This window comes from Heteronotia binoei, chromosome 13 (assembly GCF_032191835.1).
Source record: "Heteronotia binoei isolate CCM8104 ecotype False Entrance Well chromosome 13, APGP_CSIRO_Hbin_v1, whole genome shotgun sequence".
NCBI lineage: Eukaryota > Metazoa > Chordata > Lepidosauria > Squamata > Gekkonidae > Heteronotia > Heteronotia binoei.
Genome location: NC_083235.1, coordinates 35,314,465 through 35,330,548, shown reverse-complemented (window position 1 = coordinate 35,330,548; position 16,084 = coordinate 35,314,465). Strand labels below are relative to the sequence as shown.

The following is a 16,084-nucleotide window of genomic DNA, read 5'->3' as shown; positions in this document are numbered from 1 at the left end:
CCCCTAAAGTCCCCAGATATTTCTTGTGTTGGACCTGGCAACCCTACACAGGAAGATAAATATTGCGAGAATACCTATTACAATGAAATCTGCACACACTTATTAAAAAGAGTCAGGAATCTTGGCTTCTGCTTTGCCTAGCAAGATACTATTATCCTAAACCCATCTCCCCATACTGCATGACTTAAGAAAAATGCATACTTACAGAATTTCTGTTTTCCCCAGCATCTGAAAATTACAAAATACAGTTCAGAAAAATAAAGAGCCTGCAAAAAGTCAGCTTATATTGCAAAATACAAATATGTGTACAAATGTGCAAGTAAAAGGCAGCTCTGTGAGCCATTTTATGTGAGCTGCTTTCAGGATCTCACAATTATGGTTGTAATATACTGATTTCAAAAACCAAGCTGATATTTCCCCATCCATAGCTCAAACAAGTTCTTACTGTCAATTTCTGCTATGACATAGTGCCTTTTGATGGTTCTTTGCCATTCCTGTTAGTTGCAGAAGAACTAAGCATTACATGTTGATGTTTGGTGAGCAGTTTTATTTAATTATATAACGTTAGGAATACTTTGGTATTCATCTTAACTTTGGGGAAAATTTCAGTGTCATGGGGGGTTGTTCAGTGGTATGTGCACTTTAGACGAAAGTGCAATCCTACCTAAGAGCACTTTCCTGGGAGTAAGCCCCACTGAATAGACCTTAGTAGAATTAAGAGTAGACCTGGTTAGGCTTGCTCTCTAACAATATGATCCCTATAGTGAGTTAACTCCAGTGTAAGTCTACTGATATTGGTGGACAGACTGGAGTAACTTTCCACAGGACTGCACTGTAAGTCTGAAATCAATCATAAATCTTCTAAGTACTATAGACCCAGCCAGGATATCTGTATTACAGATGACAAGGCAAGCACCTACGTATCTGTAGTTTGACATTTTAGAATACAAACACGCAGCTATGGTGATAGACTCCCTGTAGGAAGGGCACTTTGCCCAAAAAAGCAAGCATTTTGCACAATACACACAGGCAACTTTGCTGATGGAAACTCTAGCATTAGACCACAATGAAGAAACAACCAAGGCTGAGCACATATGTGATTATAGAATACTAGCTATCTCACTTCTGCTTGAAACCCTTACAGGTATTCCTCCTCAGAACACAAAACACTTGGATCCTCTACTCTTGCAACTGCAAGAACAATGCATCCCACACAGGTAAACAAAAAAGGGAGATCCCCTCCTTCACACTTCCCCTGTCTCCACAACATGTAAAACACCATGTGTTGACTCAAGAACCCTTCCTCCCCTAGGAGTTGCTAACAGTTGCTTCAGTCCATTGCTGCACAAGCAGAAACATAAATGCACTTAATAGTTCTACTTGTGCAAGAGCTTCTTGGGCAATTCCTAGTGCTTTTCTCCTGAATATTATAGTGCCCAGAAACCGGTCACACAAAATCCTGTGCAAGCAGAAACAGAAGATGGTATACCATCGGTTCAGCTACAGTTAGCAGGTGCAGTCTTTTTCTCACAGTTCTACTTGAGCAAGAGCTCTGGCAGGGCCTTTTTTGTAGAAAAAGCCCAGCAGGAACTCATTTCCATATTAGGCCACACCCCCTGACATCACCATTGTTTTACATAGGGCTCTTTTGTAGAAAAACCCCAGCAGAAGTTCATTTGCCTATTAGGCCACACCCTCTGGTGCCAAGCCTGCTGGAACTGTGTTCCTGTGCTTTCCTGCTCAAAAAAAGCCCTGGGTAAAAGTGAAAGTTTTGCACTGGACCCAGCCCAGTCTCCTCACACTGGAAGCAAAGACTTAATACAGAAAGGAGAAATACTGAAAGGGGAAATACAGAAAGGGGAAACACAGAAATACAAACTTAAAACAGAAAATGGACCGTATATTGGTAGAGAAATCAGTATAATGTTAGAAAGTGTAACCCCCATGCATTAGTGGAGGAAGTGGAGCAAAACCACATTATTAAGTGTCAAGCTTGCAGAAAAGTAAGCTAGAGGAATCCACCCAATAGTTTTATCTAGATTGTCAGGATCAAAAGGAAAGATAAAATACACAAAGTATTTGTTGACGTAGACTGAGCTCCAGACAGTAATTCCCTTCAACAGCTTTTAGATTAAAGTGCAGCCTGAACCAGTCAAATATGAAACACATTCTTAAAGAACATGTAGCATACTAGGTATTGTACTACCAGGAAAGAGGAAATTATAAATTTTGTAGATTTCTAAAGCTTCAAATGAAGGGATGTTTGTTAATTATACAGTGGCAGGGCAGCAGGGGAGGAGATGGGGAACCAACGGATATCTCATGTCTTTGTCATCATAAATCAAAAGTCTGCATGTCCATCAACATTTTTTGGATAAATCTAATCTGATTTTTTAAAATCTGCAATATATTTGATAGTGTAGATCAGGGGTGTCAAACATGCAATCTGGGGGCCGAATCAGGCCCCCAGAGAGCTCCTATCAGGCCCCCAAGCAACTGGCTGTCATCTGCTTCCTTCTCCCTATATCTTGCTTCCTTCTGCATAACAGCTTGATTTGCATGGCTTGCTCAGTTGCTCGGGAGCCACAGAACAAAACCTCTGTTTTCTCCATTGGCTGAGGCTCCTCCCTTGGGGAGGAAGGGGGGGCAGAGCTTAGAACATAACAACATAAGAGAAGCCATGTTGGATCAGGCCAATGGCCCATCCAGTCCAACAATCTGTGCCACACATTGGCCAAAACAGTTTTTTTAAAAGATGTTAAAGATGTTTTTCCATGCTCTCTCAATTGCACAACAGAGCTACTGAGCCAAGCCTCTCTTCCTTCTATTGGCTGAGGCTCCCCCCATCCTCTGAGGAAGGAAGAAAGGACTCAAAGCTTCCCTTGCCCAGTTCCCTGGATCCCATGGAAGAAATACAAAGAAAGCACCTTTAAGACCAACAAGTGCTAACATTTAAAGCATGGTTTAAGTTTTTTTTTTAAAAATTGTGCTTGTCCCTGTCCTTTATAAAGTTTATATCTCTGCTACCTAATCATAAATAGGTACATACATGACTTGGCTTGACAAGGCCCGGCCCAACTAGGTCTCATTTATGTCAAATCCAGCCCTCATAACAAATGAGTTTGACACCCCTGGTGTAGATATTCTTAACCACTGACATATTAATATATACTAATTAATATTTAACATCTGGCTTCAAAAAGACATAATTTATAGAGTCAGCATGGTTCAATGTGTCCAGTGCATGTAGAAAGAGAGGCTGCTGAATTGCAATTGATAATGAAGCTCAAGACAATGTATCCTTCATGACTGAACTGAGAGCTAATTGTTCATTATCAATGTGTGCGATTATCATTTGACAATAGAAATCACTCCACCCAGCAAGATACAAGGACCAATTGAAGCATTCTAATTCCTAATCAGGGACTTTTTGAAAGAAAATAAATCCTGATAGGAAGGAAGAAATCTAATTTTTTGTTATGTATGTGAAGGCATGCCTGGACATGTTGGATGTAAGCCCTTGCCTGACTCATTGGAGCTATAGGACTGAGCTAGAGGTGTAGGCTTCCCAACCCCCCGCCCTGGCGGGGGACCCCTGAAATTGCATCCTCCTCCCCCGCTCTCAAAAAATCTGGTGTGTGTGGGGGGGAGAGAACATACCTTTAGGCATCATGTTGTAGAACTTCTGATCCATTTTAAAATGTGTCCCTTTAAGGCTGCACAGGAAACAGGAAGGGCTTCATGGGAAAGTAACAGTTTCCATGGAGAACTGCCCTTCTCTTTCTTTTCCTGTGGAGCCTTGCTTTCGTTTTCCCAGCAAGCACATTCTGCTGTAAGAAGACCAAGTACGGTAAGTGTTTGTGTGTGTGTGTGTGTGTGTGTGAGAGGGAGGGGGCAGGGAGGGGGGATTCCCTGGTATGGAGGCCCTCCCCCCCTTAGAAAGCGTGGGGGGGAGGGAAATGTCTACTAGGCACTCTATTATTCCCTATGGAGAACGATTCCCATAGGGAATAATAGGGAATTGATCTGTGGGTATTGGGGGCTCTGGGGGGGCTATTTTTTGAGGTAGAGGCACCAGATTTTTATTATAGCATCTAGTGCCTCTCCCCAAAATACCCCCCCAAGTTTCAAAACGATTGGACCAGAGGGTCCAATTCTATGAGCCCCAAAAGATGGTGCCCCTATCCTTAATTATTTCCTATGGAAGAAAGGCTTTTAAAAAGGCGTGCTGTCCCTTTATATGTGATGGCCAGACCTCCCTTGGAGTTCAATTATGCTTGTCACATCCTTGTTCCTGGCTCTACCCCCAAAGTCTCCTGGCTCCGCCCCCAAAGTCCCCAGATTTTTCTTTAATTGGACTTGGCAACCCTATAGAGGTGCATCACAATAGACTGAGAGGATCTGAGGATGCACATTCTAATGAAGGATCCAAAAAGGGCACAATCACAGATGAGTTTCTGCTTCTTGGGGGCTGGGTTTCTCCTTCCCCAACTGTATATATTGCCACATGTTCTGGTGCTTAGGTGTAGTTTGTAGTTACTTAGTAAACATGCTGAATCACTAATAAAGAGCTTTAATCACTATGCAAGAGCCTCCTCATGCATTGAACTCAAAATTTAACATCTTAAAAAAAACTTTTCAGAATAAGCCAAAAAAATTTCCTCAATGTAAATTGTGCTTGTCAGAAAAATCTACCCACTGGCCCTCCTTCTCTCCCTGCCTCCCTGTGAAGAAATGTGCTTGGACACAGAAGCTTATACCTGGAATAAAACATTGTTGGTCTTAAAGCTGCACTGGGACTCCACCTTTGTTCTCGCTCTCTTTCCTCTCCCTCCCTCCTCCCCAAAAGAGGAGGAGGAGCAGTCCTGGAGAAGGAAGAAGCTGCGCAAATGTGTGTGTGAGAGAGAGAGAGGGAGAGGGGCTTGTCTTTGTATCTCTCCTGCAGCCATGGAGGGCTCTCTCTCTCTCTTTTTGGGGGAAAGGGAGGCAAGAGGCAGGAAGCGGGAAGCAAAAAGCCACTGAAGGAGCTGGAGAAAAAGCAAGCTAAGGTGCCGCTTTAGTAGCAGCCCTGCAAAAGGAAGCAAGAGAAGGAAGTTGCTTGGGGGATGGATCCAGTGGTGGGATTCAAATAAATTAACAACAGGTTCTATGTCCTAATGACCATTTTAACTATATCAAAAGATATACCGAAAGGTAGTTTAATAATTCACGCATTAAATACTGCAATAAGAACAGTAAAAGAGGTAAAGACAACTAGATTATGTTTAAAGAAAGATTTATTGAAGATATTTCCATATTGGGAGTTCTGGCCCTCACATTTAAAGGGATGGCACACCTTTTCAATGCCTTCCTTTCATAGGAAATAATGAAGGATAAGGGCACCTTCTTTTGGGGCTCATAGAATTGGACCCCCTGGTCCAATCTTTTTGAAACTGGGAGGGTATTTTGGGGAGAGGCACTACCGTCCTCCACTGCGAAGACTGCCCATTTATACTCACTCTCTTTTTCCTATTACTCAGCCAGTTTTTGATCCACAAGAGGACCTGTCCTTTTACTCCATGACTCTCAAGCTTTCTAAGGAGCCTTTGATGAGGAACTTTATCAAAAGCTTTCTGGAAGTCAAGGTAAACAACATCTATTGGGTCCCCTTTGTCCACCCCCTCAAAGAACTGTAACAGGTGAGGCAAGATCTTCCCTTACAGAACCCACCCTGAGTCTTCCTCAATAACCCGTGTTCATCAATGTGCCTGCTCATTCTGTCCTTGATAATGGTTTCTAACAACTTTCCCGGTATTGAAGTCAGACTGACTGGCCTGTAATTTCCCGGAAATCCTCTGGAACCCTTTTTAAAGATGGGGGTGACATTTGCTACCTTCCAGTTTTCAGGAACGGAGGCAGATTTCAATGAAAGATTACATATTTTTGTCAGAAGATCAACAAGTTCAACTTTGAGTTCTTTCAGAACTCTCGGATGTATGCCATCCGGACCTGGTGACTTATTAGTTTTTAATTTGTCTATCAGTTGTAGGACCTCCTCTCTTGTCACCTCAATCTGACCCAGGTCTTTCAACACCCCTTTCAAAATTAGTGGTTCTGGAGCGGGCAAACACTTCTCGTCTTCCACACTGAAGGCAAAAATGCATTCAACTTCTCAGCCATTTCCCTACCCCTGATGTAGCCCATCTTTGTATTCAGGTACTCATGATGTTATACATGGTTTACTAGCCTTCCCCTTTAAATCTGCACAACCTTGTGCAGTAGGTGGGGCTGACAGACACAGCACCATCCTTAGGAGATCTAACTCAGACTCTCACGCAGGTCTATGCAACTGGGCTGCATAGGGAAATGGCTTTAGGATTGCACTGATAGTGACTGATTGAAATCAACCTGTGAGTTTTGCAGGAATCTGACCTTCAGTCTTCCTAGCAAAGATACAAACTTTATAAAAGACACAAACACAAATATATTTCCTAAAAAACTTAAAACATGTTAAAAGCATTAGCACTTGTTGGTCTTAAAGGTGCTTTCTTTGTATTTCTCCAACGGGATCCAGGGAACTGGGCAAAGGAAGCTCTGGCTCTTTCCTTCCTTCCCCAGGGGACTGGGGGGGGGGGGAGCCTCAGCAAATAGAAGGAAGAGAGGCTTCACTCAGTATCTCTGCTGTGCGATTGAGGGAGCCTGGCAAAGCAAGCTATTCCTCCTCCTTCCTCCCCAAGGGAGGAGCCTCAGCCAATGGAGAAAATAGAAGTTTTGCTCTGCAGTTCCTGTGCAATTGAGGGAGCCTTGCAAAGCAAGCTGTTATACAAAAAGGAGAAAGAAGGAAGCAGATGACAGTCAGTTGCTCAGGGGCCTGATAGGAGCCCTCCGAGGGCCTGATTCAGCCCCCAGGTCAGATGGTTGACACCCCGGCTTTGCAGAACGAAGTGTCACTCTGGCAATGTGAGCTTAAAAGGCTGGCCTCCCTAAAAAAGCAGTGTGCCAACCAAAGCTGGTTATACAAGCTTAAGCAAACACGGATGGAGGACTCACATGTCCAGGCAGAGGGGTTTTTTACCATCACCTGAAAGCTACTACAGTTGGGGCACCCAAACGCATGCCACAGAACCCATCTGAACAGATCAACCGTTGGCTGGGGAAAAGCCCAGCTATCAAGCCTTGTTTTGCATACATGGCAACACGCTCCAATATTTATCTCTCTGCAAAAAGAAAAATCTGTCACCTAATTTGACTGCCATTTGCAAAAAAACCAAACAAGCCCGACGCCCCCACAAGCGTTTGCAGCCCACAGACCTTCGCCTACTCATCCTTCCAGGAATGAAAGTGGGCGGGGCTTCCTGACTCCGCAAGCGCGCACGAGCGAGCGGAGCCCTTCTTTGCCGAGGGGCATGCCGGGTCTGGTAGTCTTTCGAGCCTCCTGCCTGCTGCGCTACTGAGCGCAAGGACTACGAGTCCCAGAAGGCGCCGCAGTGGTTAGCTTGAGCTGCTTTTTCCTCGGCGCCTGGGTTTTAATCACACGTGGGAGTGGTGAAGCTGGAAGGGGCTGGAGGGAGTGAGACGCAATTCCTGGCAGGGTGCGCATCTAACTTGTTCGCTTGGGCTTTTTTGCAGTCTGGTGGGGAAAAGAAACTGGTGAGTTTTAGGCACTTAGAGGGGAAAGTCCCCGTTGATCCGAGGGTGCCCGACCAACAAACGGTTCTATAGAACCGATAGCGCATTAGGTAACGGTTCCATAGAAGTGGTGCGAACCTGCTGAATCCCACCACTGGATGGATCTGAGTCCTGCAGGGGCTGCATTTATCCTGTGGCCCATATATTTGACATCCCCGCTCTATACTACACTGGCTTTTAAGGGTGGCTGCTGTTGAACAGCCAGGCCTCGCTGAGTCATGAAAACCAGGTAGTAGCAGTTAGCCTGGTGGTTGCTGCCAGCTCAAAGACCAAAATAGCCCTGGAAAGGTTCCAGCTGCCTGCCTTTTACTGATGAAAACCAAGCCTAGAATGCTGTGATTGCCTAGCAATGGCCACTAAGTTCTTCTGTTTCTTAAAGTTTCAGGCACTCCTTTTATCATTTGGGAGTTCCATTTATAATTTTATTTATTTATTTATATTTTAACCATTTGCATGCTGCCTTTAGACTAGCTAAAAAGGCAGGACCAGTTCCAGGTTTTGGGAGCCCCCGGTCCCCATTAGGATAACTGTTGTGTACTGCATTTTGGTCCCTGAATTTCCAACTCAGCGTGCTTAGCACTCCCAGGTGAGCCGTGGGAAATGGCAGGTCACCTGACTAGGGAAGGACTTAACTGACCACCTATTAAGAACTGTGGCATGAACTTTAACCATTCAGGATTGGACTGGACTGGGAATGGGTTGTTCTGGGTGAAAGCATATAAGTGGGGGCCCGGCCGCGCCATGTTGTCTTTGTTGTGGTGTACTCATTAATAAAGGATGTTAGTGGACGAACGTCTCCAAACCCAGTACTTTACAATAACCAACCTCCAAGTGACGATTGGAGATCTTCCAGTATTACAACTGGTCTCCAGATGACAGGGATCACTTCCTCTGGAGAAAATGGCTGCTTTGGAAGTTGGACTGTATGGCATTATCACTCTGCTGAGGATTGCCCCTACCCAAAGCCCACTCTCCCAGACTCCACTCTGGATATCTCCTGGTATTTCCCAACCAAGAGCTGGCAACCCTAGCCCCTGTCTACCCACCACCAGGCCCCCCTCTTACCTTTGTACCCCCCACCTCTGGGCCTCCCCACCTTCTCCCATTCATAAGCCCTGCAACACCTGTGCACCCTTTCCCCTACTGCACTGATTGGTGTTGGGAGTGCTGCTGCCATGGCCACCAGCAGCATCACTTCTGTGTACCACATGCCTTTCCTCAAGAACACTGGGCAGCTGTGAGCAGGGCTTTTTTTGAGCAGGAACACACAGGAACGCAGTTCTGGCTGGCTTGGCAGTAGGGGTGTGTGGTCTCATACGCAAATGAGTTCCTGCTGGGATTTTTCTACAAAAAAGCCCTGTGTGACACAATAGTGATGTCAGGGGGTGTGGCCTAATATGCAAATAAGTCCCTGCTGGGCTTTTTCTACCAAAAAAGCCCTGGCTGTGAGCATGAATGATGGAGCACTTCAAGCAAACAGTGGAGGAGGGCATGCAGACAGGTGGCAGGAGCAGTCAATAGCAGAGAGTCCAATCAAGAGCCCTGGCAGCCACCCTAAGTATATGCTGACCCCTACCCCCTATCTAGGTGTATGCTTCTGTGTACATGCTCTCCAGAAATGTCTCCTTAAGCGAAGTCAACATTTTTCTGCTTCAAGAAGCAATGCAATGAAGCTTCCAATGTGGAGTTGCTGTTGTGAGATGTCCTGCTTATCTATTTGAAACACTTTTTCCTGTGTATCTGTCAGGAAAAGCAGACGCAATTAGAACAATACACTGTTATTAGGTTTCCAAAAATAACTGAAACTGCAGCCGGCTATATGTGAGAGAGAAGGTGGAAAGCAAGATTAAGGGGTGCTTGTGTATTGTCAGTCTAATCCCGCCCTCACATGTAATCGTATTTCATTGCACTGGACTTCCTGTCCTACAACAAAGTATAGCTTTAGAAGGCATTTATATAATGCATGCCATTCTCAAGCACATTTGAGCTGATAAACTAGATAGATAACAGAGAGTTCCTCTATGTTTCCCACGAGGAGACCCATCGTGAGAAGTCTAGCCACTCCTGCCTCACCAACTCGGTACAAAACGGACTTGCATCTATTTCCTTAGGATCTAGACATCCAATATAAGCTAACTGCAGTCTAGTGAGACAAATTTATAAATTGTGGAAGAGGTGTGGGGATGAATATTTCTCATACTTTTAGTTGTTTTGGTGAAGTTCAGTAATTAATTTGTCATGCATTTTAGATGTTTTGTTATCTAACTTTTGTTGTTATCTGCCCCTAGCCTGTTATAGGTCAGAAAAGAAATGTTTTAAGCAAACAAATATTTAAACAAATATCCACATAAATAAGGCAGTGGGGTAGAATTTAAGATTCTTCTCCCACATTTTAAAACCTAGAAAGTAAGAGTCATGCCTACTAAACACAAGATTAGATCCCTGAGGTTCCATTTTTTGAATCTGTGCGGATGTTTTTGGGTACTATAGTGTCTGAGTACTATAGTATTCTTGCATGAGCCAAACATGGGCTGTAGAGTGGTATCTAATCATTATATAAAAACAAAAGAAAGGTTCTGTGACACCTTAAAGACAAACACATTTATTGTACCATGAAATGATGAGGTTGTGGAGATAGAGGCAGGCTTGGTTTTCAGTGGATACAACTGGGACAAGGTGAACACAACTACCATTTTTTACCTGCTCCCTGCCACAGCTATTTGGGACACCAACACTGCCTTTGCACACATCTTTATTTTTGGCCCCCACTCCAACGGATTAATTGAGAGCACCCCTGTACTGTACTGTTGCCGTGGGTTGGCCCTGACTAGTGTTTGGATGGGTGACCTCCAAGGAATACCAGAGGAATGATGCAGAGGCAGGCAATGGCAATGGCAAACCACCTCTGAAAGGTCTCGCCTTAAAAACAAGTCTTGCTCGCTACCTAGTGGGGCATAACACTTAAATATCTAGAACTTTAGGATGCCAGACAATTTTAGGATCTCCTGGCTATACTACACATACTGCCATAACAACAACAACAACCCCTGTACTTTCTGTCACATAAGTGAATGGTTACTATACTCTCCTACAAGAAAATAAAGTACTGAACCCTCATGCAGAGGGAGCAAAAACTGCCCATTGCTCCTGGCATTGCATGATGCATTGACAGGGACCCTATATGTTCATGCATGTACTATGCACCTCTATGTACAGAGCACACATCTTTATACAAAGCACACATCTATTTATACACTGAACACAGATGTGTAGTTCATACATACACACCATTGGATGACGCCTAGTAACCTAAAGGCCTTCTCTTCAACTCTTGCTAGGGTTCCCAGCCCATGTTGGCAAATGCCAGGAGATTTTGCAGGGTGGTGCCTGGGAAGGTGGCATTTCAGCAGAAAATGACATCACTTCTAGGTGATGCTTTTGGGACTTCCCGTAATCAATACCATTCCCTCTTTTTTTCTTCCTGCTCCCCCGTGTGCAGGTAAGAGATTTGCCCACAGCCAATGGACAAATGGGACCTTGTTTGCTTTTTGTTTTCATTGTTTTCTGTAATCCTAATCCAATTTAGGTTTGCCAGCTCCCACCCCCAGTGGAGGTAGGGGATTCCCTGCCCACAGGGCCCTGCCCCCATTGCCAATCAGCTGGCTGTTAGGAGGACTTATCAGGAGCAGGAGAGAGGCCCAGGCTACATTGTTGGCAACCTGGTGATGTCATTTCTAGAATGTACCGAAAGTGATGCCATCATGACAACACCCAGGGATGTTCTGGTATTTGGAAAAACCTCTATAGTAGAGGCTATTTTTACCATAGATATTTTGCCCAAGTGTCAAAGCATTGCTGGGACATCCCAGTGAGATAATGTCACTTCTAAGGATAGACTTGAACCTGGAAAATATGGATAATTTCAGTTTGTGGTTCACAAACTTTTAGGAGCCAAATGATCTGGTTCAGTTTGTGAGCTTTGTGACATAGCAGAATGTTCTCTCTGGTATGCTAGAGACAACAAACACACAGGGGATCTCTGACTGACTCTCCTCTACCTGCCCTCCAAATATGGTGAGGATTGGATTTACAGGGTTTGAGTTACACTCCCCCCCTGATTGTGCCCCATCCTCCATTGTTTCCAATTGACTAAGGTCAAACCAGAGAATCTCTCACTAGCAACTGGAAGAGGGGAGTATTTTTGCAAGCCCAGCAGAACCAGTGCCATGTACTAGTGCCCGGCAGAGGAATATACTAAAAGGAATGACAGGATTGCCCATTGAAAACAATGGGAGAGGAAACAAAGCTCATTAGAGATAATGGGAGCCAGGAATGCCAATAGATTTGCATGGGTCCCATTGAAATACATTAGAGCACAAAATAGCTGCAATGAAAATGTGGAGTGGATTTTCAATTAATGTCTCTGGGCCAAGAAAAACTGCTCTGGGACTGGAATAACAGGTTCCAGAGTGGAAATATGGACCTCAGAAGTAGCATTCACATTCTAGGACTGGAATGACAGCCTCCACCCCACAAGAGAAATGATAGCCCCTGGGAGTAGCAGACGTGTTCTGCGGTGTCTAATGGGACTTCAAGCCTCTTCTGTTGTTTCCAATGGGCAATCCTATCATTCTTTTTTAGTACATTCCCAGTGGAACCCAGTGCCACTGTGGCATGGCCAGCTCAACAGGACTGATGTGAAACACAGAATTACTCTTCAAGGAGAGGGGAAGAGGTTGAAAACCCAGCAGAACCAGTACAATGTACTCATGCCCAGCAGAACCCAGTGCCACTGTGACAATGCTAGCAAAAGGAGGATTAATGTCAAACCAGAGAATCCCCGTAGTTACAATGTGCAGAATGCCCAGTAGAACCCAGTGCCATAGGTATTACAAGCTTAAAAGGACTGCTTTCAAAGCACAGAGTCACAATAAATCCAAGCAAGGGGGTGGGGTGGGATTTTGCAAGCTCTGTACAACAAATGAAAAGGGAACGCAGGAACCCTGCAAAGGGAGGGGAAACCCTCTTGAAACTGACGTGACTAGTTTGCAACTGACCAAAGTGTTTCCAAGGCTGGAGAATCCCCCCTTACCCATTGCTTTGAAGTTTAGTAAGCATTTTGATTGTGCAGAGACAGTCTGTCTGGAAAGGTATCTATTTACAAAACTGCATGAACCTCCACCAACAGCTTGACAGTCTATGGAAAGTTCATGCTGGTTGACATGCTATGAACTTCGCTTTGCAAACCACTAACCAAGTAGGGGTAGGCACAGACAATGCTGAGCCAAAGTCTGGCCTGAACTTGGCCTGGTTCAGGGCTCATGAGCTGAGGTGTGTGAAGATGCCTTCCCTGGACACTCACCCTAAGCTTTTCAGGTGGGCTTGGAATTTCATTCAGCATGATGCACACCTGCCAGTTCTGGGTAACATCACCATCATGCTTGCATCACTTCCAGAAAACATCAGCATGCTGGGGGCAGAGCCCAACATTACCCAGAACTGGTGGGTGCACATTGCTTCCAGGTAATGTGGGCATGCCAGCAGTGGGGTCCAATACCGCCCAAAGTAGTTCTGCTTGGGCAGGGGTTTGGCCTTGGGAGTTTGGTCTGGGGCCATCTGTGCCCATCCTTACTAACCAAAGTTTGTCACAAACTTTAGTTCATGAGCTGGTTTGTGCCTAACTCTAGTAACTTCTAGTACACATTGGAAGTGATGTTGCCACATTGCAAGCAACATAGCCTGGGGCTCCCTCTACCTCCTGGAATATCCTTCCCTATCCCCCCACCTGTTGCCAGGAGGGACTTGGCAACCTGCAGTGTGTGTGTGTGTGTGTGGGTAGCTGAGGAGAGTTCCACCACATTTTATTTTTTACAAAACAACCCTTGTTGCCATTGCTGTGTCCCAGGCTCCCTCCTCGTCTAGACAACTCAGTCTCTCCTCTCCCAGAGGCCTCCGTGCTGCTGCTGGTGTGTGCCCCAGGCCCCCTCCTTCATCCTAACTCAGGCTCAGTCTTTCCCATTGCCAAGGGTGTCTGGCCTCTGCATCCCAAGTCCCCTGCCTCCTCTCATTCTGCTCTGCTCGCACGGCTGCTGCTGCACTATGCACGTGCAATGGAGGAGGTTGCTTTGGAGGGTAGACTCAATGTCATTAAACCTGCTGTAGTCCTCTTCCTCCTGCAACCTCCCCCTCCCCAGGACACATTCCAAAATATTCAGGAATTTCCCAACCCAAAGTTGGCAACCCTAGCTACACAGGTTGACTTTTTAAAATGATTCACTTACCGTTCAAAGATTTTCTGATTTCAGTATAAACTGTCTCATTCCTCTTTGTTATGGGAGCTGGAAAATGTAGCAGAATGGAAACAATTACTCTCTGTATATTTACTGAAAACCTCCCTAACTCAGACTGCCCTATCTTGTGTTATATTCATTTACTTTATTGGCTCTGTCTACAGCCCAACTTTCTCCCTGAGTCTCAAGGTAGATTACAGCTAAAAACAATGCAGTAAGAACTCTACAATACATAAAACTGATAAAATTAGAGAATGCACTAATATAGACAATACAATAAAGCAGCACTGAAACACTGCACTAGGGTGTTATATTATGTACAACAGTAGTAGAGCTGGGTTAATGCTGAAAATCTCCTTGATTTAACAGAATGGATGGGGCTGTATTCAGGAGAAACAGGATCTTAAAGCACTGTGTGTCATTTGGACAGAGTGGTTTTACCACCAGAACAGAAATAATGAGCTCTGCTTCAGACCAATATATTGTTTTTCTTCCAATGAATGTTAGCATTCTAACAGATAAACTGTGATGGAAACTTACCTCAGTTCCCCCCCCCCCCCAATTAAAAGAATCGTTTAATGTTAGGTAAAATAGAGTTTTGCCAAGGGAAAAAAGAATCACCCAAGAGAAGAAAACTAGGACAAATGTCTGCCTATCTGAAACCTTGAAATGAAAGCCTAAGCTAAGAATAGGCAAGGAAGGCTAAAAGTGAGGAATAAAATATTTCTGAGGAGAAAGTTGTGAACAATCACAGAGCTGCTTCAGAGACAGCCAGAAGAGAACTGAGGGCGCAACTAGATTAGAAAGTGGTAACTCTGCTTAGGAGGTCTGTGTATGTGACATTTTCCACAAGGAATTTGCAAGTATTAGTTCCACTTGGTTATGGCCACTCAGCATAGAGGTTGTTGCTCCTCCAATATACAAGTAGAAGGAAACTGATCTTTAAAAAATAAACAACCAAAACACCTCTACTTTGGTGGGGGGAAATGGAGGCTCAGAGGTGTGACCAGGGCTTTCTTTTTGTAGCAGGAGCTCCTTTGCATCTAAGGCCACACACTCCTGATGTAGCCAGTCCTCCGAGAAGAGCCCTGTAAGCTCCAGTAGGATTGGCTACATCAGGGGTGTGTGGCCTTAGATGCAAAGGAGCTCCTGCTACCAAAAAAAAAAAAAAAAAGCCTTGGGTGTAACTCTCTTGTTTGGAAAGAGAGGAAATGGGGAAGGTTTGAAAATCCCACTGTGAAGTGAGGAGAGATGGGGCTGGGAGGAAAAGGGAGCAGAGAGACAGAAGGAAGGATGGCATTTGAGCTGCCTCCTTTAAAGTTTCCTCATAGCTCAGCTGATGGAGGTAGGAAAGGAAAGAAGTTGAGGAGAAGGCAGCAGTAGCGTTAGATGTGCTGATTGAGAAGAGAAGCATCACCACGGTTCTAAGGAGTCTCCCAGTAATTTACCTCTGTCCCCTGCTTGTGCTTCACAGGTTGGGGGGGGGGGGAGAAATGGGGGAGGGGACCTCATCCTGGCATACACTGTCGCTGCCAGCGCAAAACTGAAAATGATGTCATTGTGTTGGGCCAATGCTATAGGATTTGCCTAAACTCTGTGGTTTAACTATAGAATGTTGGGCAAATCCTAGTATCACCCTGACACAATGATGTCACTTCCGGTTTCATACAATAAGTGATGTCACACACTAGAGTGAGGTCGGCATGCCTTTCACCACGCTCCAATTCCTACTGGCAGGGTGCCAGCTGTTGCTGGCAACTCTTTTCTGTTAGCCCCACTGTGGGCAGTCTATCTTTCCTTCCCTCTCTTCTTGCCTCCTCTTCCTCCTCCTCACCAGTCCCTTCTCTCCTTGACTGTTTCTCCATATGAACACTAGTATTTTGATAAAAACAGATATGAGACATACCCAAGTAATTTTCCTCCTATTAAGCTAATCCTTTCTAATACTATGAAAAACTCTTGTTTTGCTGACTATCTTGTGCCACTGATTAGCAGTGTTTTTCTCTTTCAAAAACCCAACACCATTAAACCCACACTTATGTTTGACCATTTTAAATATGGATCCTAGATTTTGTATGCTTACAATCAGGCCTTGAACCTTTCTGACAACCCCCTCCTCCCCCCCC

General features: G+C 44.8%; 1 protein-coding gene across 3 annotated transcripts in view; it reads right to left on the bottom strand.

The window, feature by feature from the left end:
* Positions 1–16,084, bottom strand: part of PECAM1 (platelet and endothelial cell adhesion molecule 1) — a 75,828-nt gene that overhangs the window by 17,156 nt on the left and 42,588 nt on the right. For 2 of the 3 annotated variants that reach the window (XM_060252723.1, XM_060252721.1), the window contains 2 exons: positions 13,950–14,006; positions 206–228 (listed from right to left, as the gene is read on the bottom strand). In XM_060252723.1, the coding sequence (XP_060108706.1) occupies positions 206–228; positions 13,950–14,006 (80 nt within the window). The remainder of the gene's footprint in view (positions 1–205; positions 229–13,949; positions 14,007–16,084) is intronic. The other variant, XM_060252722.1, reaches the window with a different exon arrangement.